The 26,260-nt window shown below is 42.5% G+C and overlaps 1 protein-coding gene across 1 annotated transcript in view; it reads right to left on the reverse strand.

The window, feature by feature from the left end:
• Positions 1–26,260, reverse strand: part of PAQR5 (progestin and adipoQ receptor family member 5) — a 98,515-nt gene that overhangs the window by 41,246 nt on the left and 31,009 nt on the right. The window contains exon 2 of the mRNA XM_064267330.1: positions 10,644–10,808. Coding sequence (XP_064123400.1) covers positions 10,644–10,694 — 51 coding nt within the window. The 5' untranslated portion in view covers positions 10,695–10,808. The remainder of the gene's footprint in view (positions 1–10,643; positions 10,809–26,260) is intronic.

Consider the following 26,260-nt stretch of genomic DNA (forward strand, 5'->3'; position numbering starts at 1 on the left):
ATCACTTCTAGGCCAAGATAGTTAAAAGCACTATATCTCTTGTAGTAGACAGTGTGATGCACTACCCTTCATAACTGCCACACTTACCCCTTTACAGGAATTGCTTTTGGCCAAAGTATAATGTTGCCCCAGTTATACTCTCTCCCCAGGGGCAGCCCACATCCAATGATACAAAGTCCTGGCCTCATTTTCTCATTTGGAACAACTCTGAAAAGCCAACATAATGTAGAATTCTCTGTGTGATCGTTGAGGCTTCTGATGCAGCTTCTTCTACCCGATACTGTTTCTCTCACTCCTTACAGGTGATGATCCCGAGAACACTCCCCAACAAACTTCCTGTACACAGAACTACATCTCAGAGTCTGTTTCGGAGAAACTCGTCATCTTTCTCTCTTTCCATTCTGTGGCGACTTTGAAGGTGCCATGTTCCAGATGATGCAACTACAAGATGCTAGATCGTTCATCTGCCTGGGTCCCTCACAATCCCCATTGACTACTAAGCTATATAATGCAAGTTTAAAATACACCTTTGTTATGTTAAGTCATTGAGCTATTAGGGGTAACTTTTTAACACAGCATAGCTAGCCCTTCTTATTTGGCACAGTTATTGGTTAAAATCGCTACGGTAACCACTAAACTAATAGATATAGAACATATTTATAACATTAATTATAAAACAAGTGGAGGGAGAAACTATAACATGAAAGTAAAATGGAAAACAAGAATATAAAGCTAAATCCATTGCTGGTGGAAATGCAAAATGTTAGAGCTGTTGTGGAAAACCGTGTGGTGGTTCCTCAAAAACGTAAAACTAGATCACAGTTTAGGAGGCTAGAAGTCCGAGTTCAGGACACCAGCTCTAAGAGAAGGCTTTCTTTCTCTGTCAGCTCTGGGAGAAGGTCCTTGTCATCAATCTTCCCCTGGTCTAGGAGCTTCTCAGCGTAGGGACTCTGGGTCCAAAGGCCACGTCCCACTCCTGGGTCTTCTTTCTTGGTGGTAGTCAGGTCCCTCACTCTCTATTTGCTTCTTTCTTTTATACTCACAAGAGATTGACTGGAGATACAACCTAATCCTGTAGATTAAGTCCTGCCTCATTAACATAACTACCTCTAATTCCGCCTCATTAACATCAGAGAAGTTAGGATTTACAACACATAGGGTAATTACACGAGATCACAAAATGGAGGAAAACCACACAATACCGGGAATTATGGCCAACATGACACACATTTTTGGGGGACACAATTCAACCCATAACAAACTCAAAAGATTAGATAGGAACAGTGAGTTTATGTCAATGAGGATGGAACAACTCAGAAAAGAAAGGTGAGAATGTTTGCACAATTCGAAGAATGTAATCAGTGTCACTAAATTGTGTATGTAGAAGCTGTTGAATTGGTGTATGTTTTGCTGTGTATATTCTCAACGACGAAATGAATGAAACCTAGAGAAAAAAAAAAGATACAAAGAAGAGACAACTAAACAGAGAAAGTAAGACAAATAGGAAGCACTTAGATGATAGAAATAAAGGCAACTATATCAATAACCATTATAAATAAACAGACTAAACTGTCCAAGTTAAAAGAAAAATATTGTAAAACTAGATAACATTCGACTATATGATGCTTACAAGGGACAAGATGAAAACATAAGGCCAGGAAAGGAGAAAAAGTCAAAGGCAGAAAAGAGATAAACCAGACAGATGACAACAACAAAACTGGAGTCACTATATTAATATCAGACAGACAGATTCTAAGCCAAAAAGCATTGCTAGAAGTGTATGGAGACCAAAGTTCATTCATGGTTACCAGGGGCAGGCTGAAGGGAGGGAAGGGCAGGACTCACGGCTTAAGAGACACTGACTTCTGTTAAGGGTGATGGGAAACTTGGAAATGATTCATGATGATGGTCGAACAACATGATGAACGTAATTAATGTCACTGAACTGTACACGTGAAGAATGCTGAAATGGCAAATGTTTTGCTACATGTAGATTTACTACAATTGAAAAGAAAAGCTTTGCTAGAGATAAAGAGAATCACACCATAGTGATAAGAACTTTGCTTCGTCAGGAAGATACAGCAATTGTAAACCTGGATGTAACCAGAAAACATTGGCCTAAAATATATTAAGCTAAAATGGACTGATCTTCAAGGAGTAACTCACAAATCTACCATCACAGCGTTAGATTTAAATGCAACTCAGTTATGAATGGATCGAGCAGGAGAAAATTAGAAATAATATAAAAATACTCGATCATATAAACGTATGTGGAATATTACCCCAACAATTAGAGGCTATATACATTCTTTTCAGGCACACATAGAAGATTTATGAAAATTGGTCATGTGCTAGGCTATAAAGCTAGTCTAAACAAATTTCAAAGATTGGAATAAAAGAGGGCATTCTCAGGCCACAGGCAATTAACTTAAATAAATAACATTAAAAGAAAAACTCCAGACATTTGGAAATCAAAATACAAAAAAAAAAAAAAACACTTCTAAGCAATCATAAGTCATAAAAGAAATCAAAATGGAAATTGGAAATTGATCAGAACATAAGAAATCATAATAGAAATTACTTAGAACGCATGTGGAATGCAGTTAAAACAATACTTACAAGGAAATATATATCCTTAAATGCTTACGTTAGGAGACAATGAATGAAAATTAACAAGTGAGTCATTTAACTTAATCAGTTAGAACAGAAATAGTAAAATAAACGCAAAGCAGGAAGACGAAAACAAAACAGAATGGCAGACATTAATGACATAGAAAAGGTATAATAGAGAGGCTCCACCAAGCCCAAAACTATTTCTTTTCAAAGACCAAAAAAGACCAACTGACAAGATTAATCAAGAAAAGAAAGTACACATACACACACGCAGACATGATCATCTCAATAGACAGAGAAAAGCATTTGAGAAAATCCAATACTCTTTCATAGTTAAAAAAAAAAACTAAAAAATAGGTATAAAGGCCATCTATGAAAAACCCACAGCTAACATACTTAATGGTAGAAGATTGAATGCTTTGCCCCTAAGATCAGGGAACAAGACAAAGATATCTGCTTTCATCGCTTCTATTCAATATTGTACTGGAGGTTCTAGCAAGGGTGACTAGGCAAGAAAAAGAAATAAAAGACATCCAGATTAGAAAGGAAGTAGTAACACTATTTCTATTTGCAGAGACATGAGCTTGTATACAGAATACCCTAATGCAAGGTTAAGTACTCACCTGCTAACCAAAAGTTGGTGGTTCGAACCCACCCAGGGTCTCCATGGGAGAAAGACCTGATGATCTTAGCCTGTAAAGATTCCAGCCTAGAGGGGCAGTTCTACTCTGTTACATGGGGTGGCTGTGAGTCAGAATCAACTCAACAGCACTTAACAGCAGTGGAACCACTAAAGACCACTAAAACCAATAAACAAGTTCAGCAGGGTTGCAAGGCATAAAATCAATATGCTAAACTCAATTGTATTTCTCTACACTAGCAATGAGCAATCAAAAAAATGAATTTAAGAAAACACTTCCATTTATAATAGCATCAAAAAAAACATAAAACAGGAATAAATTTAACAAAAGAAGTGCAAGACTTATACACTGAAAATACAAAGCACTGTTGAAAGAAATTAAAGAACATCTAAATAAATGAAAAGACATTCCATGTTTACGGATCAGGAGGCTTAATATAGCTAAGATGGCAATACTCTTCAAACGGATCTACAGATTCAATGTAATGTCTGTCAAAATCTCAGCTGCTTTTCATAGAAACTGACAAGCTGGTTCTAAAATTGCTGTGGAAATGCAGGGGACTCCAAACAGCTAAAACAATCTTGAAACAAAAGAACAAAGTTGGAAGACTCACACTTCCTGATTTCAAAACTTATTACAAAGCTACAGTAATTAAGACAGCATGGTACAGGCATAAGGTTACACTTATAGGTCAATGGAATAGAACTGAGTCCAGAAACAAACCTTTATATTTATGGTCATTGATTTCCATAAGGGTGTCAAGACGATTTAATGAGGAAAAAATAGTCTTTACAACAAATGATACCGGGACAACTGGGTATCCATGTGCAAAAAAATGTACCTGGACCTCTATCTCACACCACATTCAAAAATTAACTAAAAAATGGATCATATACCTAAATGTCAGAGCAAAATCTATAAAACTCTTAGAAGAAAATATAAAAGCCTTTGTGAACTTAGTTTAGGCAATGGTTTCTTAGATATGACATCAAAGAAGCACAAGCAAGAAAAGAAAGGATAATATCAAAAGCCAAAACTTCTATGACTCAAAGGAAACCCTTAAAAAAGTGAAAAGACAGCCCAAAGAATGGAAGAAAATATTTTCAAATCATACATTTGATAAGAAATTTGTATCTATTATATATGAAGCACTCTTACAACTCAACAACAAAAAGGCAAATAACACAATTAAAAATGGGCAAAGGCCACAGTAATTAAAACAGCCTGGTACTGGTATAATAATAGACATACAGATCAATGGAATATAATTGAAGTCCAGAAATAAATCCATACATCTCTGGTCAATTCGTTTTGACAAGAGTGCTAAGTCCATTAAATGGGGGAAGAGTCTCTTCAATAAATGGTGCTGGGATTTGCACATCAGAAGAACAAATCAGGATCCATGGCTCACACCATACACAATTCAAAATGGACCAAAGACCTAAATATAAAATCTAAAACCATAAAATTCTTAGAAGAAAATGTAGAGGCAAGGCTGTGGGACCTTGTTTTTAACAATGTATTCTCAGATTTGACAACAAAAGCATGAGCAGCAAGAGACCAAATAGCTAAATGGGACCTCATAAGAGGTCTTTCTGTTCATCAAAGGACTTGATCAACAAAGTGAAGAGACAACCTACAGATTGGGAGAAAATTCTGGAGAGCTACATACCAGATAAGGGTCTAGAATCCAAAACATAATTAAAAACTATAACTTAACAAAAAGATAAACAACTCAATCAAAAAATGGGCAAAGGACTTGATCAGACATTTCACCAAAGAGGATATCCAAATGGCCAACAAGCACATTAGAAGATGCTCAGTGTCACTAGCCATTCCAAAAACTCAAAAGTCCATTGTCATCAAGTGATTCCCACTCACGGCAACCCTATGGGACAGAGTAGAACTGCCCCATAAGGTTTCCAAGGCTGTAAATCTTCATTCCTCTATGACAAGAAATCTGGAAGAGAGCTACCTGGTCAGCCAACTGAAGAGACCCATATTTGTGCCCATTCCCAAAAAAGGTGATCCAACGGAATGCGGACATTATTGGACAGTATAATTAATATCACATGCAAGTAAAAGTTTGCTGAAGATAATTCAAAAGTGGTTGCAGCAGTACACTGACAGGGAATTGCTAGAAAGTCAAGCTGGATTCAGAAGAGGACATGAAATGAGGGATATCATTGCTGATGTCAGATTGGATCATGGCTGAAAGAAGCCAGAGAATACCAAAAAGATGTTTTATCGCCTATTCAAAGGCATTCAAACGTGTGGATCATAACAAATTATGGATAACTTTGCGAAGAATGGGAATTCCAGAACGTGTCTGTGCTCATGAGGAACCTGTACATAGACCAAAAGGCAGCCATTCGAACAGGACAAAGGGGTACTGCATGGCTTAAAATCAGGAAAAATGTGCATCAGGGTTGTATCCTTTCACCATACTTAATTCAATCTGTATAAAAAATTATTGTTTTTATACAGATTGAATTAAGTATGGTGAAAACTGGAGTATATGAAGAAGAACAAAGAGTAAAGCTTGGAGAAAGACTCATTAACAACCCGCGATATGCAGATGACACAACTTTGCTTGCTGAAAGTGAAGAGGATTTGAAGCACATATTGGTAAAGATCAAAGACTACTGCCTTCAGTATGGATTACACCTCAACATAAAACAAAAACCCTTACAACTGGACCAATAAGCAACATCGTAATAAACGGAGAAAAGACTGAAGTTGTCAAGGATTTCATTTTACTTGGATCCACTATCAACGCCCATGGAAACAGCAGTCAGGAAATCAAATGACATATTGCATTGGGCAAATCTGCTGCAAAAGACCTCAATAAAGTGTTGAAAAGCAAAGATGTCACCTTGAGGACTATGGTGCTCTTGACCCAAGCCATGGTATTTTCAATCGCCTCATATGCATGCGAAAGCTGGACAATGAATAAGGAAGATCAAAGAAGAATTTATGCCTTTGAATTACAGTGTTGGCGAAGAATATTGACTATACCAAGGACTGCCATAAGAATGAACAAACCTGTCTTGGAAGAAGTACAGCCAGAATGCTCCTTATTAGTGAGGATGGTATAATTTTGTCTAATGTACTTTGGACATACTATAAGGACAACCAATCTCTGGAAAAGGACATCATGCTTGGTAAAGTAGAGGGTCAGTCTCAAGGAGATGGACTGACATAGTGGTTGCAACAATGGGCTTAAACATAGCAACGATTGTGAGCATGGCCCAGGACCGGGCAGTGTTTTGTTCTGTTGTACATAGCATCACTATGAGTCAGAATTTGACTCAATGACACATTAACAACAACAATGTACCCAGCCCTGTTTTCAGGCACAGGTAGAGAGAGAACTGTAATTGAGTCGGCTCCAACTCAGGGCTACCTTACGTACTTATGATGACCTTATGAAACACTGCCCGGTCCTATGTCATTCTCACAATCGCCAGCATGTTTTAGTCCATCATTGTGGCTATTGTGCCAATCCACCTCACCAGTGGTCTCCTTTGCCCTCAGTGGCCCTCTACCTCACCACGCATGATGTTCTTCAGCGATTGATCTCTCCTGATGACACGTCCAAAGCAAGCAAGTTGGATAATATTCTGTTGCAATCCCTAAGGCTTTCATTGGCTAACTTTCAGAAGTAGATTGCCAGGCTTTTGTTCCTGTCTGTCTTCCTCTGGAAGCTCCACTGAAACTTGTCCTCCATGAGTGAGCCTGCTGGTATTTGAAACACCAGTGGCATAACTTCCAGCATTATAGCAACACGCAAGCCACCACAGTACAAATTGACAGAAGAGTGGTGGTTTTTGGCACAAGGGAAACTTAAAAATGATGAGGCAAATACCTAAGTCCTGCTTTGTAAGGGAAGAGAAATGAGAGACTGCCCTTCCCAGGAGCAACCTATAAATCAGGAACGTGCCAGGAGCTTCCCCTGATTCTAACCCTGGCAATGCCGAGAGGTGGGGCTCACTGCTCCCTTGTGATGGATGAGGCTCAGAGAGGGTACTGCAGTGGCTAAGGCCACACAGTTGGTTGAAACACAAAGGGAGAGGTGGCCATACAGGGCAGCCTGCAGTGGTTCCAACCAACACCTGAGGGAACTAAGGGAAGGGAGACAGCACTTTCAGCTCTGTGAAGAAGGAAGCCAGAGAGGGAGAACTTAGGATGAGGGAAGGAAAGCCTTCTTCAAATAGAAATCATGAGACGTGACTGGTGAATTGGTGGGGAGAATAAAAACACCATCGGTGTGAGTAAAGAAGACAGTTCATGGATGGGAAATCATGGAAGAGGTGGTAGGGGTCAGGCCTATGAAAGCAGTGAACACCACACTAGGGAGTCAGGACCTGAATCTGTGAGCAGGACTTCAAAAGTCTCTTCCAACACTACCTCTGGACAGTGCCCTGGAGAGCATATACATTGACCTCGAGTCAATTCCAACTCATAGCGACCCTATGGGACAGAGCAGAATTGTCCCATAGGGTTTCCAAGGAGTGACTGGTGGATTCGAACTGCCAACCTTTTGGTTAGCAGCCGAGCTCTTAACCACTATGCCACTAGGGCTCCCTGGAGCAAATTAACAATAATAATGAAAGCCAAAGCTATTGGTTGTTCACCATGGGGCTAGTCGTGGCACATAGATTACAGCCATTCTTGTTTTGAGGTAGTTAAACTCATTGCCGTTGAGTCAATTTTGATTCATATAACCCTATAGGACAGAGAAGAACTGCCCCCATTGGGTTTCCTAGGCTGAAATGTTTACTGGAGCAGATTGCCAAATTTTTTCTCCTGCAGAGCTGCTGGTGGGTTTGAACCACAAACCTTTTGGTTAGCAGCTGAGCGCTTAGGCACTGGGCTACCAGGGTTCCTTTTATAGTAGTTAAACTCATTGTCATTGAGCTTATTCCGACTCATAGTGCCCTACAGGACAGAGTAAAACTATTCCATATGGTTTCCAAGGCTGAAATCTTTTTTTTAATTTGATTTTTTTCAATTGTACTTTAGGTGAAAGTTTACAGACCAACCAAACTAGTTTCTCAGTAAACAATTAATACTTATACTGTTTTGTGACATTGGTTGCCAACCCCACGCCATGTCAACACTCTCCCCTTCTTGACCTTGCTTTCCCCATTACCAGCTTTCCTGTCCCCTCCTGCCTTCTCGTCTTTGCCCCTCGGCTGGTATGCCCATTTAGTCTTGTTTTGTTTTATGGGCCTGTCTAATCTTTGGCCGAAAGGTGAACCTCAGGAGTGACTTCATTACTGAGCTAAAAGGATGTCTGGGGGCCATACTCTTGGACTTTCTCCAGTCTCTGACAGACCAGTAAGTCTGGTGTTTTTTGTGAGTTAGAATTTTGTTCTACATTTTTCTCCAGCTGTCCAGGACCCTCTGTTGTGATCCTCAAAGGCAGACTTTTTTACTAGTTAAGCTAAGCTATCGTTTGGTTTTAAGAAGATTTCAGGGGATATTTTTGGTTTAAGGTTTAAAGATTATCTCAGGGCAGTAGTTTCAGGGTTTCATCCACCCTCCATGGCTCCAGAAAGTCTGAAGTGCATGAGAACTTGAAATTCCGTTCTACATTTCCTCCCTTATTAGGGTTCTTCTATAGAATTGGCTGTGATTTTTACGGAAGCAGGTCAACAGGTCTTTCTCCTGCAGAGCAGCTGGGTGGGTTAGAACTGATGACGTCTCAGTTAGCAGCCAAGCCCTTAACCATCTGCACCACCAGGGCTCCTTCCTAACCAAAACATAAACCCCTTAAGGGCAGGACTTACATGCAATTATTCCCTGAATCCCATACAGGGTAACATCTTGCACGTCAATAAACATTTCGTGAGTAAATGAATCAAAGAATCACACTGTGTCCCCAATCACAGCCACTAATGCTCTGTGGGCGGAACAATCCAGTGAAACTCACCGGGAAGAGAGGCTCCTCACTCTGAGAACGGGGGCAGTGCTCTGCTCAACAGCCTCGGGGGACCCGGCTTCATTCTTAACTTGTTACCTGCCCAGTCCCCATCGCATCCCAGTCCCACCCAACAGTTCTGCATCGCTTCCCCCCAATGCCATCTTACTTGAATCACCTCGCTTCATACAGGCGTTAAGGGAGAGAGCTTGGCAGCGTGCCTCCTTCTAATCTTCCATTCACGATGCTGAGTTCTTTTAGGAACTATTTTTTTTTTTGCGGAAAGTCCTAAGTGCCTAGCAATCAGCTGAGTGGAAATTGGACCCCAACTCCCTGGGTGATAGCCTCCAAATGAAGCTTCCCACCATGAATGAACACTTCAAATTCTTCGGTCAGAAAGGAAATCTGACATCAAACAGGGGTGTAATGAAACAATGTTTTCTTTGCAAGGCAAGGGGGATGTATCAGCTCTCCCTAGCTCACACCAGATGGTCTCATCTAAGGCTCATTAGAGCAGATTATCAGTCAGTCACATGTGATTCAGAAGCGCACATTCCGGATGGCCACATGCGCACTCCCAGGTCCAGGAGTCCATTAAGGGGCTGCGATAAGGACCACTCAACAACCCTCCTCTTCAGCTCAACCAGGCCCAGGCTGGGCCTCCTGGAAGTCACGTGGACAACAGCAAGGCCATGCCCTGAGCTGACTTCACTCCTGACCTGTTTTCAAGAACCCACCAGAAAAAAAAGAGTTGCCATCAAGTTGACTTCAACTCATAGCAGCCCTATGTGTGCCAGAGTAGAACTGCATCCCATAGGGTTTGCAATGGTTGATTTTTCAGATGTAGATCACCAGGCCTTTCTTCTGAGGCACCTCTAGGTGGACTCGAACCACCAACCTTTCCTTTTGCAGCCAAACTTGTTAACCATTTGTACCACCCAGGACCTCCCAAGAACCCACAGAAGGGTTCTAAAAAAAAAAAAAAAAAAACTTTCCCTTGCCCACCCAGCTGCTGCTGGCTTCATCTCTTTAACCTACATCTCTAATCTCAATAACGCTTCTGGATAAAATACAGATGTTCCAGGGAATACCCACCCGTTGCCGTTGAGTCGATTCTGACTCATAGCAACCCGATGAGACAGAGTAGAAACGCCCCACAGAGTTTCCAAGGAGCGCCTGGTGCATTTGAACTGTCGACCTTTTGGTTAGCAGCCATAGCTCTTAACCACTACACCACCAGGGTTTCTGTTCCACGGAAGGGGTACATATTAAACAGATTTAGGATCGCTTCAGTTTCCAGGCTTGGTGTAGGTGGGGGAAACAGGAGACTCTATTTAACCCAAGGGAGTCTGGGAGGGGATCATTGACGAGAAAGGACTTCTACACACCAGACAGGTTGCAGACAAGCAGCCACCTCTGGTCACATCCTGGAGCCCAAACACTGGAACAAAGAGAGCACATACCTGAGGGATCTGGTCGATGCTGAGTGGCCTGGGGAGCTTTAAGCTCAGCATCTTGAAGCTGGGCTGGGAAGGCCTAAGGGTGACACCCGTTCCCCCTCATGAGGCCTCGCTCAAAGTTCTGACATGGCCTGGGGTGTCTCTGGTCAGCTGGTGCCTGCTGCTTCCCTGAAAAAAGACAGAGTGAAGAAATCCAGTCAGTCTCAGTCTACCTCTAGCTAAATCAGGACTGTCAGATGTTTAACTATTGACCATATGCTTCTTTGTGTTGGTAAAACTATCAGACTGCTAAGTCATTCACTACAAGAATGCTGGAGAACAAAGCCCACTGCTGTTAAGTCGATTCCAACTCCTAGTGACCATATAGGACAGAGTAGAACTGCTCCACACGGCTTCCAAGCAGATTGTCACATCCCTCTCCCGCAGAGTGGTTGGTAGGTTCGAACTGCCAACCTTTCAGTTAGCAGCCAAGCTCTTTAACCACTGCACCTCCAAGGCTCCTAGAATGTCGGCGGGAGCAATTAAATCAGGAAAACCCTGTAGATCACAATGATCCCATCTGCAACTGATTACAGGGATGGTGCAGAACCAGGCAGTGTTTCATTCAGCTGAGCATGAGGTCGCCATGAGTCAGGCGCTGACTCAACAGTGGCCAGCAACAATGACAACAAATACGCAATCCTAAAATTTTAGAGCTGGAAAGAGCCTTAGAAGTCACCCAATCCTTTCATGTTACATATGGGGAAACAGAGGGTCAGAGAGGCTGAGTAACTTCCCCAAGGTTGAACAGCTATTTGAGAGCTGGGCTTCTCATGCCCTATTCTCCCATACGCTGCCACTGGGCAACCTTTATCACACACACAAGTCTGCATCCACCCAGTGGGCGGAAGAGGACGCTGAGATGTGCTCCAGCTCGCTGAACGAGAGAGAGGTGGCTTTTCCAGACTGAACAAGGCAGACAGGACAACTCAAGTTGGTTGCCCTGAGACACACAAACGACACAGACCAGGCAAACCCAGGAGCTTGCTGGAGACAGAGCAACTCGGCAAAGTAACGAGGTTGCTTAACTACGGGATTAAGATGGCTTAACGGCTGCGAGTGACGTGAACTTGAGAAAGCCAAACTCTCAGGAAAGGCCCAAGAGACAGAGAAATACCAACTGGGTTTGCCAAAAAAAATACAAAGTGTAGTTGTCAAACTGGGAATTTGCCAAACGTAAGAACGGTTCCTTTGTATGTGGCATCAAAAGTTCAAGCAACCAAAGGAAAAAAAAGACAATTTGGACTTGATATAAACTTAAACTTTTGTGCTTCAAAGGGTACCATCAAGAAAGTGAAAAGATAACCCACAGAAGGAGAGAAAACATTTGCCAATCGTGTGATAAGGAGCCCTGGTGGCACAGTGGTTAAGAGCTTGGCTACTAACCAAAAAGTCGGCAGTTCGAACCCACCAGCCGCTCCTTGAAAACTCTATGGGGCAACTCTATTCTGTCCTATGGGGTTGCTTTTAGTTGGAATCAACTCACAGACAACAGGTTTGGTTTTTTTGGTTCTATCTGCTAACTTGTATCCAGAATATAGAAAGAACTCTTATAACTCAATAATAAAAAGACAACCCAATTTAAAAATGGGCAAAGACAGTTTCTGTTAAGGGTGACAGAAAAATTTGGAAATGAATTGTGGTGAAGGTTGTACAACATTGTGAACGTAATTAATGTAACCAAATTGTGCATGTAAAAAATGTTGATTAGGAAATGTTCGTGATACATATATTTACCACAATTTTAAGGCTAAAGGTCTGAATAGACTTTTCTCCAAGGAAGATATACAAATGGCCATAGGCACAGAAAAGACTCTTAACATCATTAGTCATCATGGAAATGCAAATCACAATCAAGATGAAATATCACTTCACACCCATTTGGAAGGCTAGAATCAAAATGTCAGATAATAACAGAGGTTGACAAGGGTGTGGGGAAATCAGAACACTCATTCATTGCTGGTGGGAACATAAAGTGGTGCAGCCACGTTGGAGAACAGTCTGGCAGTTCCTTAAATAGTTAAACATAGAGCTACCATAAACTATTTTAAAAAACCCACTGCCATCGAGTCATAGCGACCCTGTAGAGCAGAGCGGAACTGCCCGCACAGAGTTTTCAGGGAGTGCCTGGTGAGTTCAAACTGCCCACCTTTTGGTTAGCAGCCGTAGCACTTAGCCATTATGCCGCCAGAGTTACCGTATGACCCAGCAATTCCATTCCCAGATATATACACAAATGAAATGAAAACACATATCCACACAAAAACTTGTATACAAATGTTCATAGCAGCATTATTCATGACAGTCAACAGCTGAAACAATCCAAATGTCCTTCAACTGACGAACCAATAAACAAAACGTGGTATATTCATACAATGGAATATTATTCTGCCATAAAAAGGAATGAAGTTCTGATACATGCTACAACATGTATGAACCTTAAAAACATTACACTAAGTCAGTCTCAAAGGACCACAGATTATATGATTTCATTCATATGAAATGTCTAGAATAGGAAAATCTCTAGAGATAAAAAGTAGATAAGGAGTTGCCGAGGACTGTGAGTGGGGGATAAAGATAGCAGAGTGGTAGCTAAAGGATATGAGGTTCCTTTCTGAGGTGATGAAAAAATTGACTGGTGACAACTGCGTATATCTTTGAATATGCTAAAAACCATTGAATTGTACACCTTAAGTGGGTGAATTGTATGGTATATGAATTACACCTCAATAAGGATGTTAAAAAATTTTCTCTCTATCCCCATTATCGCTGGACCAAAGTCTACCACCTCCTTAGAACCCTCCCCATAGTCCTGATCAACCAGTGGGTACTTTCCCTGCCTCTGAAGTCCCCAAAATGGTGCCCGGACCTCTCTTGTGGCATCAACCACCTGAAATTAAAGCCACTGCCTAGGCCTGGTGTCCCCTGTTGGGGAAGATCCTCTTGTGAATGGTTGAAAACCCAGTGTGTTTGCCCGGCTCTTTGGCCAATGCTTAGGTAATAACGCAATGCTGCTCATCCTCTGAGCTTAGAGGTGCTTTTGTTTTGTTTTGTTTTTATGATTTGTTTATTTTTGCTTCTTATTATAGTTTTTATGTTGTATATGTTATTGTCTACAACTATCTAGCAAAATACAATTAATTTATGTTTCACTGTCATGGATGGTTCTTTCTAAAAAAACACTGAAGTAAATGGGCCATGGTACATACACCTTTGGTGTTTTTGGTTTTCCATGCCAAAATTTTCCACATAAGTCCCTTGATTTAGACTCCCAAAAGTACTGCTAATTCACCTAGTGGCAGAACAAGAAGTAAAGACGCAGTACCAGAGGAAACTGAAGCACATTTGAAAAACCTCAAACAATAATGGGAACCAAGGCTGGCACTACACAGACCTCCCCACCTCAGTCCTCTGGGTTCCCCTGGATTTAAATCAATATCATGGGCAAGAAAAGGAAAACACATGGCCCCTGTTCTGACAGCACACATTTTCTATGTAGGAAGACCAGATTAACATATGCAAAAATGAAGAGTAATATACAGTACTATAAGATTTGCTTATTTCTTCATGAGCCAGTATTTATTGCATTTTTGTCATGTGATCAGTAGGGTTAAGGGGTTAATGTGTAGTTTACTATTCTCTATGTGCTTAGGGGAAAAGGTGAGACTTTAACTTACCTTACAAATTGAGTAGGCTCAATAAATGATGCTGGGACAACTGAATATCCACATGCAAAAGAATGAAGTTGGATCCCCACCTCACACCCTATACAAAAATTCAACTCAAAATGATTTTGACTGGGCAATAGTTTCTTAGATATGACACTTAAAGCCCAAGGGACAAAAAAAAGGAAACAGGCAAGTTGGACTTTATAAAAATTCAAAACTTTGTGCTTCAAACCATATCTTCAAGAAGTGAAAAGGCAATTCACGGAACGAAGGAAAATATTTGCAGCTCATATATCTGATATCCAGAATACATAAAAAAGCTCTTACAACTCCATAAGAGAAAGACAAATAACCCAATTTCAAAATAGGTAAAGGTCTTGAATAGACATTTCTCCAAAGAAGATATGCAAATGGCTAATGAGTACATGAAAAAATGTGCAACGTTATTTGTCATTAAAACACACTGCTGTTGAGCCTTTTCCAACTCCTAGTGACCCCGTGGGGTTTCTGAGGCTGTAAATCTCTATGGAAGCAGATTGCCACATCTTTCTTCCGAGGAGTCACTGGTAGTTTCGAACTGCTGACCTTTCAGCTAGCAGTGGATTGCTTTAACCACTGTGCCACCAGGGCTCCATTAGTCCTTCAGGAAATACAAACTGAAACCACAACATGATGTCACTTCACACATACCAGGATGCCTAAAATGAAAAAGACGGACAAGCTGCTGAGGACATAGAGAAAACGGAATGCTCGTACATTGCTGGTGGGATTGTAAAATGGTGCAGCTGTTTTGCGAGACAGCCTGGCAGTTCCTCAGAAAGTTAAACATAGAGTAACCATATGACTCAGCAATTTCACTCCTAGGTACTTACCCATGAGAACTGAAAACATGTCCACACAGAAGTTTGCACATGAATGTTCATAGAAGCATTATTCATAATCACCAAACAGGAGAAACTCAAACGCCCATCAACAGATGAATGGATAAGCAAAATACGGTATTTTCTTCTAATGGAATACAATTCAGCCACGAAAAGGAATGAAGCACTGATGTATGCTATAACACAGATGGACCTTGAAATCATGCTAAATGAATGATTTAGCCAACACTTGATATTATTCTTGCTTTTCAGCTAGGAAAAAGAATTCTATATTTTACAGACAGAAAAACTGAGGGGCTGAAAACTTAGACGACTTGCTCAAGACCATACAGCTAGTAGGGGTAGAGCTGGGGTTTGATTTCTGGTCTTCCTGAAGGTCCGTGGAGGGAAGAGGGGGTGGTGATGCTTCATGGAGTGGCTGGCATGTGAGTTGAGGACTGTGGGTTGCATATAGACTTGGCAAACGACGCAGGAGATTGAGACTTCACACTGTACTACATAGTACCCGAGGCTATGCCCCAAAGACCATTTTTGGAGATGGGGGTGGTGCTGGTGGCTAGGAGAAACAGGGAGGTCACTTCTATCCCTATTTCAACCAGAAGATGTCCACTTTTTTCTGAATTATAGTGGAAACATAGTTGTGCAAGTCCTCTGGTGGCAATGTGGTTAAGAGGAGCTACAGCTGTTAACCAAAAGGTCAGCAGTTCTTATCCACCAGCCGCTCCTTGGAACTGTATGGGGCAGTTCTACTCTGTCCTATAGGGTTGCTATGAGTTGGAATTGACTTGATGGCAATGAGTTCTCTTTGAGAAAGGAAATATAAGAGGGGTACATTTCCTTTTTGAGGTATTGTTGGTTCAGCGGTAGAATTCCCATCTTCCATGTGGCAGACCCGGGTTGGATTTCTGTCCAATGTACTTCAAGCCCTGGCAGTGTAGCAGTTAAGAGCTTGGCTGCTAACCAAAAGGCCAGCAGTTCGAACCCAAGAGCTGCTCCTCGGAAGCCCTATGGGGCAGTTCTACTCTGTCTTATAGGGTTGCTATGAATTGGAATTGGCTCAATGGCAACCAGTTTGCTTTTTTTGGTACTTCAAGCACAGCCACCACCTGTCTGCCAGGGGAGGTTTACATGTTGCTACGATTCTGAACAGGTTTCAGCAGAGTTTCCAGGCTAAAATCAGCCAGTAGAGGCCCTAGAGATCACAATGGTTTGATCTACAACTAACCATAGGGATGGCACAGGACCGGGCTGTGTTTTGTTCCATTGTGCGTGGAGCCACCATGATTCGGGGCCAGCTCAACAGCAGCTAAACGACAACAAGCTTCTTTTTAAGAAAAGAGTTGACTTTGATTAAAGGCCATTAAATCCCAGCACAAAACACTTGGACTTAATTTTTCTTTCCTGCTGAGAAAAGGCAGAAGATACAAAATGTTCACGACAGTGTGCATAACCCAGATGCTAAAGAATAAACTTCTTTGCTAACTAATCAGGTAAGGCAACTCTCAGGTAAGATCAAACTTGACTCTGCTGTTTCAAAAGTGGAAGATTTCTTGTGGCATATTTTCCTATCATTCAAAACAAAAGGGCTCTCCCGCTATCCTTTGCTATTTTGCATTTATAATGTAAACCTTTATGTTTGCCAAGAATGGTGAGGCATCCACGGATGATCACGAAAAGCCATAAAGCCTGGCTGACGATGCCTACGCATGCCTGTTGTTAATCATTTCAGAGATAACTGAACATAAAATGAACTCGCTGGTCTTTTTAGCTTCTTCTCATCACAAGCCAAGTTCTTAATTTCACCAATACTATAAAAACTCCAGTGTGATTTCAAACAGCGGATTGGTTTGTTGTCTCTGCAGAGGTCTAAAAATAAGCTTGAATAAAACAAAAGGGCTTCCGGGAGTTCTTAAATCTAAATACCAAGTGAAGCTTTGCTCTTATTTCAGTAGTATATTAGTGCTCTAGATAAGATTTCATTTAAAAATATTTCTTTTAACAGCTGAAAAAGGTAAATGGGCTGGAATACACTCTTGAGGCCCTGCTGAGTTCTCCTGAAATAGCCTTAAACAAAAATAAAGGCGAATGGTAACAACAAAACCACCATCAGGAGCTTTCGGTCCAGGCCTCTTAGAGGCAAAAGCAAACAAAATTAATAAGAGGTGAAATTTGTACTTGGCTACCTCACCCCTCTCTGGCCAGGACTCCCCCACAAGTAAACTTCAGCCTGTTATTGTTTTAGTTGCCGTCAAGGAGCAGATCCACCAGGTCTTTCTCCAGCGGAGCTGCTGGGTGGGTTTGAACCACAAGCCTTTCAGTTAGCGGCTTAAACTTAGTCTGCATGCTGTGCGTCCCAGGCCTTGAAGGACACAGTCAGAAAACCTTACCACATGTGTTCACCTGTAATGTGACTGAATATAAGCTGATGGGCAACTTTCCCACTAAATTCTAGGATGCAAATGAGCTAATAGTTTCTTTATAACATTAATTTCTTAATTTAGTTTTACACACATATTTAGAGTCCCTTACTATAGCCCCTATATTAATTTTAAAATATTATTTTTCTGTTCCTGTCTCATAGAAATAAGCATATTCTAGATTTTCATATGCATCTTCGATGACAGTATCTTCACAGCTACCGTCACTTTTTGGAGTCCCCTAACACAGTTTAAGTGGAAAAGACTCTCACTTCCATCAAAGTTGGTGGAAATCTATACTTTTTGAAGCTGTGTTTAATGCTGCGGGCTGGAAAACTCATCCCAAGTCACAAGCATTCATTTGCTATTATGACACGGTCTGCAATTTGCTTTCAAAGACTTCCATAGTATGATATAAAAATGTTAGTTTTAACCTCTACCTCCCAGGGGTGGCCAGTTAGCATTTGAAAAGCTAACCATAAGCTCACACTCCAGAGGGCACAACTTTGCTTCAGTTGGGGTGGTTTTTGATCAACATCAGAGAGTTTGTAACTAAGTACATTGAATGACATTGCATTGGTGAAATGACTGCAACCAAAGATAGGCGAAGGTGCCCTGATAGCTCAATGGTTAAGGGCTTGGCTGCTAACTGAAAGGTCAGCAGTTCAAACCCATCAGCCACTCCATGGGAGGAAGACCTGGCAACCTGCTTCCCTAAAGATTTCAGCCTAGGAAACCCTATGGGGTAACTCTACTCTGTCCTATAGGATTGCTATGAGTCAGAAGCAACTCAACAGAACACAACATCAACAACAGAGACAGGTGAGCTGGTAAAAAGTGTTGCACAGGTGCCCCATTATTCATTGGCTTGAGCCAACTAGAAATTCCACCAATTGCACTGCATGGCTTTGGAGCCACTTCCCAGTCTGTGCAGCCCCTGAGGGCATTTCTTTTTTTCTTTCTCTCTCTCTCTTTTTTCCTTTCTGTCTTTCTTCATTTCTCAGTTCTTGTCTCTTTATACTTACCTTCTTTTCCTGTCTCCTGAATACCTGGCGCTGTGTGACATCTATACCCCCTCTAGACAGGCTATCCTGCACAGCCTGGGAGCTACTTCCCTGGTCTTCACAACCACATCCGTGGGACCCCTGGGAGCTTTTCTTTTTTTCCAAATTTTTATCTGGTTATTTTTTCTTTCTTTTTCTCTTTTTGTTTTTGTTTTTCTACATCTCTCAGTTTCTCATCTCTCTACTCCAACACCAAGCTCCCTTACACCCTTTTGGTATGTTTGTTTTTGGCTCCTGTCTCTCTCTCCTCTTTCCCATACCCCTATTAGCTCCACAAATCACAACCTCCCCCCTCTTTCCTGCCTATCTGCACCATGTGCTGAACATCACACCCCTGAGCAGCACAGGCACAGCCTACCGGAACCTGCCCAGCACTGATTCCCAGCTCCCCCGTCAGCCCTAGTACGTGCCACAAATGACCCAACCCAGTTCCTCCCCTTCAGCTGGACCTGCCCATTGGGGTGAAAAGTATTGCGACCACAGACAAGCAAACAACAAAGAATGCACAGCCCACCTGCTCAGACATAACCAAATAAAACAAAAAAACAGGATGAAACAAACAGATCTAAAATCAATAAATGAAGAAAATAACTACTGAATGTCCCAAAGACAGCAGACAATATCAAAACATATTAAAAAACAGGACAGGGTGGTTCCAGTAGGTGTCCAAAATAAAATACCAAATGACTTTCTAGTAGAAGAAAAGGCACTAGAACTACCTAACAGGGAATTCAAATCTCTAATATTCAGAGCTATCCAAGAGTTGAAGCAAAAAGCAGACAAAAATGAAGAAAAATAGACAAATTCATGGAAAATACAGGCCAAAAAAAAAAAATGGAAGAATTCAGGAAAATAATACAGAAACAAAATGCCAAAATAAATTCACAACTAGAAATCATACAAAAACAACAATATGAAATCCAAAAGATAAACAACAAGATTTCAGAAATGGACAGTGTCATTGAAGGGCTGAGGAGCAGGTTTGAAATGATGGAAGACAGGATCAGTGAAATTGAAGAAAAATACTTGGATACAACTGTTTGAGGAAAAACCAGAAAAAAAAAGTAGAAAAATGAAGAAACCCTGAGAATTATGTGGCATACAATCAAAAGCAAAAATTTGCTAGTGATTGGAGTTCCAGAACGGGGGGAGAAAACTGAAAACACAGACAGGATCATTGACGAATTGCTGACAGAAAACTTCCCTAATATCATGAAAGATGAAAAGCTGATCATCCAAGAAACCCAAAGAACTCCATATACGATAGACCCTAAAAGAAAATCACCAAGGCATATCATAATCGTACTCGCTAAAACCAAAGACAAAGAAAAAATCCTGAAAGCAGCTCGAGAAAAACAAAAAGTCACATACAGAGGAGGAAAAATAAGACTAAGCTCTGATTATTCAGCAGAAACCATGCAGGCAAGAAGACAATGGGATGACATATATAAAACCTTGAAAGAAAAAAATTGCCAACCAACAATAATATATCCTGCAAAACTCTCATTCAAATATGATGGTGAAATTAGGACATTTCCAGATAAACAGAAATTAAGGGAATATGTAAAAGCCAAACCAAACTTACAAGAATTATTAAAAGAAATCCTTTGGTCTGAGAACAAACATCAGACCACAGTCTGAATCTAGTATGCAAGATTGTACCAGCCAGATACCAACGTAGGAAATGAACTCTCAAGGACTATCCAAAACCAAAAAAATTCCAACAGGGAACCAGAGAGGTTAGTCTGTAAATGACAAGAACATCACAACAATAAAAGAAGGAATAAATGGTGTAGGTATAGAACTTTCTAATGGGGAGGAAGGCAAGGTGATACCAAGTAATAATAGACTGGTTCAAAGCTAGGAAATAAGGGTAAATTTCAAGGTAACCACAAAAAAGTTAATGAACCTGCTCATCAAAGTAAACAAGAAAAACATAAAGTCTCAATAAAAACAAAAGAAATGAAAAAGAAATCCACAAGCAAAAGGAACTCAGCACAGGAGAGTAAGAGGAACAAAGAAAATGTCAGCACCACACACACAAAAAAAAAAAGAGCACTACAAAATGACAGCTATAAACTCACACCTATCAGTAACTGCACTGAATGTAAATGGCCTACATGCACCCATAAAGAGACAGAGAGTGACAGAATGGATAAAAAAACAAGATCCATCAATATGGTGTCTACAAGAGACTCACCTTAGAAACAAAGACGTAAATTTATTAAAAATCAAAGCATGGAAAAAAATATATCAAGCAAATAACTACCAAAAAAAAGCAGAAGTGGCAATACTAATCTCAGACTTTAAAACAAAAGCCACCATAAAAGACAAAGAAGGGCTCCATATAATGATTAAAGGGACAATCCACCACAAAGGCTTAACCATAATAAACATCTATGCACCCAGTGACAGGGCATAGATATTTATTACATAAAAAAAAAAATACATAAACTCTAACAGCACTGAAAAGAGAAACACGTGGCTCCACAGTAACAGTTGAAGACTTCAACACACCACTCTCGGTAAAGGACAGAACGTCTAAAAAGAAACTCCACACAGATACAGAAAAGTTAAAAGGCACGATCAGCCAACTTGACCTCACAGACATATATAGAAAACTCCACCCAACAGCTGCAAAGGACACATTCTTTTCCAACGCACATGGGACGTTCTCCAGAATAGGCCACATCTTAGGCCACAGACCAATCCTCAACAAAAGCCAAGAAGAGAAAAAAAAAAAAAAAAAAAAGAAATTCTGCCAAAGCGTGCCTCTGGGCAGCCTGAGCTCTTAACCACTGTGCCACCAGGGCCGCTACAAACAGATAAATAAATACCTGTAGTAGGTACTATGAAGAGCCCCAGTGGCTCAATGGTTAAGCACCCAGCTGCTAACCCACCTAGCAGCTGTGCAGGAAAAAGACCAGGAGATCTGCTCCCATAAAGATTACAGCCTAAAAAACCCTATGGGGCAGTTCTACTCTGTCACATGGGGTGGCTATGAGTAAAAAATCAACTTAATGGCACAAAACAACAACAACAGTAGGTACTATTACTGCTATTGCTACTATACTAGTGCAGCTAATATTACCACAAATAATAACGCATTCAGGAGAATGGGCAGTCAGCTGCAACAACTCCTTAGGTGGGGGTTTTCCATCTCAGGCCCATGCAAATCTATGGATGGGGCTGAGGGAGTCCATAAAATATAAAATTGTGTGTGAGCCTACACATGTGTGCATAGATGTGGACATGTGTGTCCATGCAGCCGTGTGTGTACACGTGTGTGTATTATATGCCACTGTGGGCAGGGCAATAGCTTTCATCAAATTTTCAGCAGAGTCTGTGACCCAAGAAAGGCTCAGAACCCACAGCCCAGTGCAGTGCCTGGTGAACAGAAGTAAAGCTACATCCCCAGGGTAACTTGGAGCCCAGATGAAATCTTCACGCCAGGCCAGGAATTGCTGGGGAAGCTCCAAGCTGGCAGGAAACAGTAGGACCTTCTGGGTCTAAGTCATGTCTATCGGTGAATGAAGGGGATGTTTCTTCCAGAAACCTGCTCTTGCCCCTGCACCTTGGAACTGGTCCCACTGGCTGGGAGAGGCATGCCCCCAACCGGTGTGCTCCAGAGTGAAGCCAGCTCTACAGGCTGAACCGGCCTTGCCCTCGGACACAGGAAACATCCACATGCACGGGAACTGAGCCCAACCCACAAGGGCAATGGGGCTTGGTTCTCACCCATGGACCAGCTCTCCCTTCGGCTGGGAGCAGGGCAGGGATGGGGAGGAAGGCACCTGGCAGGAGACCATCAGCAAACTACTGAGCCAGGGGTGAGCACAGGCTGGGGTAATGGCCAAGCCCAACCCCATCCCCTGCAACTCCTGGGGGGGTCTCTCACTCTGGCCAGGCTTCATGCCTATCCCCAAGCCTCGACTATCCTCCAAGCCTCTGTCTACTTCTCTACAGCTTTTCAGGCCCAGCCCACAGTCCACCTCCTCCAGGAGGGAAGCCTTCCCCAGTTACTCCAGTCCCCACCTTCTCTCCTTTCCCTGAACTCCTGGAGAGTTAGCACATGGTTGACATAAGAGCTTGGGGGTCAGAGAGATCTGAGTGTCTGCCCTGTCTTCTCTATTCACTAGCTGGTGCCCTTGACTTTCTCATTCTTGGTCTCCATAGCTGTAAAATGGACTTACTGAGAGTACCTAACTCATAAGCTGCATGAGGATTAAATGCAGCAATGTACATAAGGGTCTTGCACAAAGCCTGGCCTTCAGCAACACAGTAAATGCTAATTATTATTATTAGCTTGATTACATATTGTCCATCATTGTTCTTTGATTCTTTTAGGTATGGTGGTTTCGGTTTTCACAATTTAGCCTCCTTGAAGACAGAGCATGGATCCATTTTCATATAATAGAAGAGGCGCTATAAAAACTTCTTGACTGTTCTACTCAGAGGCCATTCATTTATTCATTAGTCCATCCATCCATTCATACATCTATGCATCCATTCATTCATCCATCTGTGTATCCATTCATCTATCCATCCATTCATCTACCACCGACCCACCCATCCACCACCCACTCATCCATCCATCCATCCATCCATCCAGCCAGCCAGCCAGCCAGCCATCCAGCCAGCCAGCCACCCACCCACCCACCCACCCATCCATCCATCCATCCATCCATCCATCCATCCATCCATCCATCCATCCATCCATCCATCCATCCATCCATCCATCCGCCCATCCATCTGCCCATCCATCCGCCCATCCATCCACCTGTCCATGTAGCGGGTACACTGTGTGCCAGGCACTCTATTGAGAGCTAGGAATGAAGGGCCATAAATCACAACTTGAGCTTTGAGAGAACCCCCCACTCAACCAGAGAGACACACAAACCAGTGGCCAAGGTGGTCAAATGCTACAAGAATGATGAAAACAAAGTTGTATGAAAGCATCTTGGAGGGGAAACTTCATGTTTGGGGGAGGGGTATGAAGCAGGGGAAGGTTAGGTAGGGTAAGGAGATGACATTTGAAAGGAACTTAAGTAATCAGAAAGAATCTGTCATTTTGGGAAGGGGAGAGGACACAGCTGGTAGAAGGAACAGCATGAGTAGAGGCACACAGGCGTGGTCGTGCATGGCATGTCACAATAGCAAGTTACCTCTTTGGACTCTATATTAGTGTCCTATTATGGCGAGACTTAGTCTCACATAATTTGGACATTTAATTAGGAAGGATCATTCCCTGGAGAAGGACGTCATGCGTGGTAGAGGGTCAGCAAAAAAGTGGAAGACCCTCAACAAGGTGGATTTGCACAGTGGCTGCAACAATGGGCTCAAAGATAACAATAGTTGTGAGGATGGTGCAGGACTGGGCACTTTTGTTCTGTAGTACACAGGGTCCTTATGAGTCAGAACCAACTCAATGGCACTTAACAACAACAACATAACAACATCACTGCTGTAGCAAACCACCACAAATTTAGCAGCTTAAAAAATATCAATTTATTATCTTATAGTTCTATAGGTCAGAAGTCTGGCACGGCTCTCACTGAGGTAAGTTAAGGTGTCAGCAGGGCTGGTTCCTCCAGGGGAGAATCTGCTTCCTTGTCTTTGCCATCTTCTAGAGGCTGCCTGTGTTCCTTGGCTGACGGCTCCTTCCTCTATCTTCAAAGCCAGCGGTGGCCAGCCCAGTCTTTTTCACAAGACATCACTCTGACTTTTTCTGCCTACCTACTTTCACTCTAAAGGACCCTTGTGATTACACTCGGCCTACCCAGGGAATCAAGGATAATCAATTTTAAAATCTGCTGATTACCAACCTTAATTCCATCTGTAACCTTAATTCTTCTTTGCTATGTCAGCCAACATATTTAAGACAGGGAACACAGGGGCCCCCAAATTTGCAAACAAAGTAACAGGAAATGGGCCAGGGGGCAGAAACAAAGCCATTTCCCAAAACAGTGGTGCAGGGTATCAGAAAACAGCCCACAAATTTCTTTAAAGTTGTCTTTCAGAAGCAGCTGGGTAAAACCAGCCCCAGGGACACGTGCAGAACATCCACCTGTGACCGCTGTGTGAGTTTCCACCAGTGGCAGTGAGGGGCTGCAGCTGCAGTTGGGGAATTGAACTCAGGGAGTGAGAGACTGTGCAGGCGCAACACCCCATAATAAGTCCTGCTATGAATCCTAGTGGCCTTTGGGGCAGGAGCCATCTTAGAAAACAGCTACGTGTGCACTGTAGTTAGCATATCCCCGCCTATGCCTATGAATAAACATGAATCTTTTCCCACCCCAAAATTTTTAAAAACCAGGCAAGTCTTTTGTTCTGTGAGACGGGGGTAAGCATAGCTTAGGCCCTCCTCATCTCCGCTTGCAAACTTCTTCAATAAAGTTTTGCTCGTGTGGAAAACTCTTCGTGCCTTACCTGCTCATTCTTGACCAGTGAGAGGCAAGAGCCTTATTCAATTCTGGTAACATATTCACAGGTTCTGGGGAGTAGGACATGGATATCTCTAGGGGCCATTGTTCTGTCTACCCCAGGCTCCTTTGGCAGAATGGAAGGTATGTCTTCTCTTCTGGCTAAAGTTGTTAAGGAAGTGTGTGCATACAGTGCTGGTGGGAGGGGACCAGGGTTGCCATGGGAGCAGCCGCCTAAGCAGGAGGCAGTCTGGGTTGATTTTCCTTCTCAAATATTTTCTTATGCTTGCTCATTCAGCCACTTTCCCGAAGGAGGGTGCTGCTATGGGCAGGCAGGGGAGGAGAAAGATGGAGATGTGGCCCCACCTCACATCTCCTTTCACTGTCCCCTTCCCTCTCCTGCCCCATAGGCCACCCAGGTCTGCACGCAGGGTTTGCCAGGTGCACCCTGGGCCTTCTTTCTGCTCTGCTTGGGGAGCAGGGCTCAGGCCCCACACTGAGAACCTCACAGAGATGCCTACTGATCAGGCGTACCTACCACGCAGGTGGGAGTGAAAGGGCAGGGATGACTTCATCTGAGAAGGCTGCAGGGACAGACAGAGCACTGGACTCAAGACACCTGGGTTTCAAGTCCTGTTCTGCCATGCTGCTTCTCTGGGGCATTGAGTAAATGCACTTCCCTGTCCTGTTCTGCCATGGTGCTTCTCTGGGGTGTCGAGTAAACTCACTTCCCCTCTCTGGGCTTCAGTGTTTCCACTGGTTAAAAAAAAGGGCCCTGGACCAGCTGAGCTTTAGACCTCAGCATGGGTGTTCTATGGAAGCATTGCTCCCTCCTTTAGCCCTGGAGACCCCATCTCATTCCTGCTGAGGACCCAAGCATCCTCTCCCCCACAAACTGTGTTTGCCCTCAACTCTTCTCTCTTTCAAACTCTCTCCTCTCCCCACAGCTGCTGCCATCCTGAGTTCCACCCAGACCTCCATCCTTTGCCACCTGTTCTCTCCCAAGCTCCTGTTGTAAGCTACACCCAAAGCATTTTCCCTGGAAGCCTCAGATCCAACCTATGTGCAGGCATTTATTCAATACTTAGTGAGTGGATGCCAGAAATACTCAAGGACACATCCTAGGCAT

This window comes from Loxodonta africana, chromosome 13 (assembly GCF_030014295.1).
Source record: "Loxodonta africana isolate mLoxAfr1 chromosome 13, mLoxAfr1.hap2, whole genome shotgun sequence".
Classification (NCBI taxonomy): domain Eukaryota; kingdom Metazoa; phylum Chordata; class Mammalia; order Proboscidea; family Elephantidae; genus Loxodonta; species Loxodonta africana.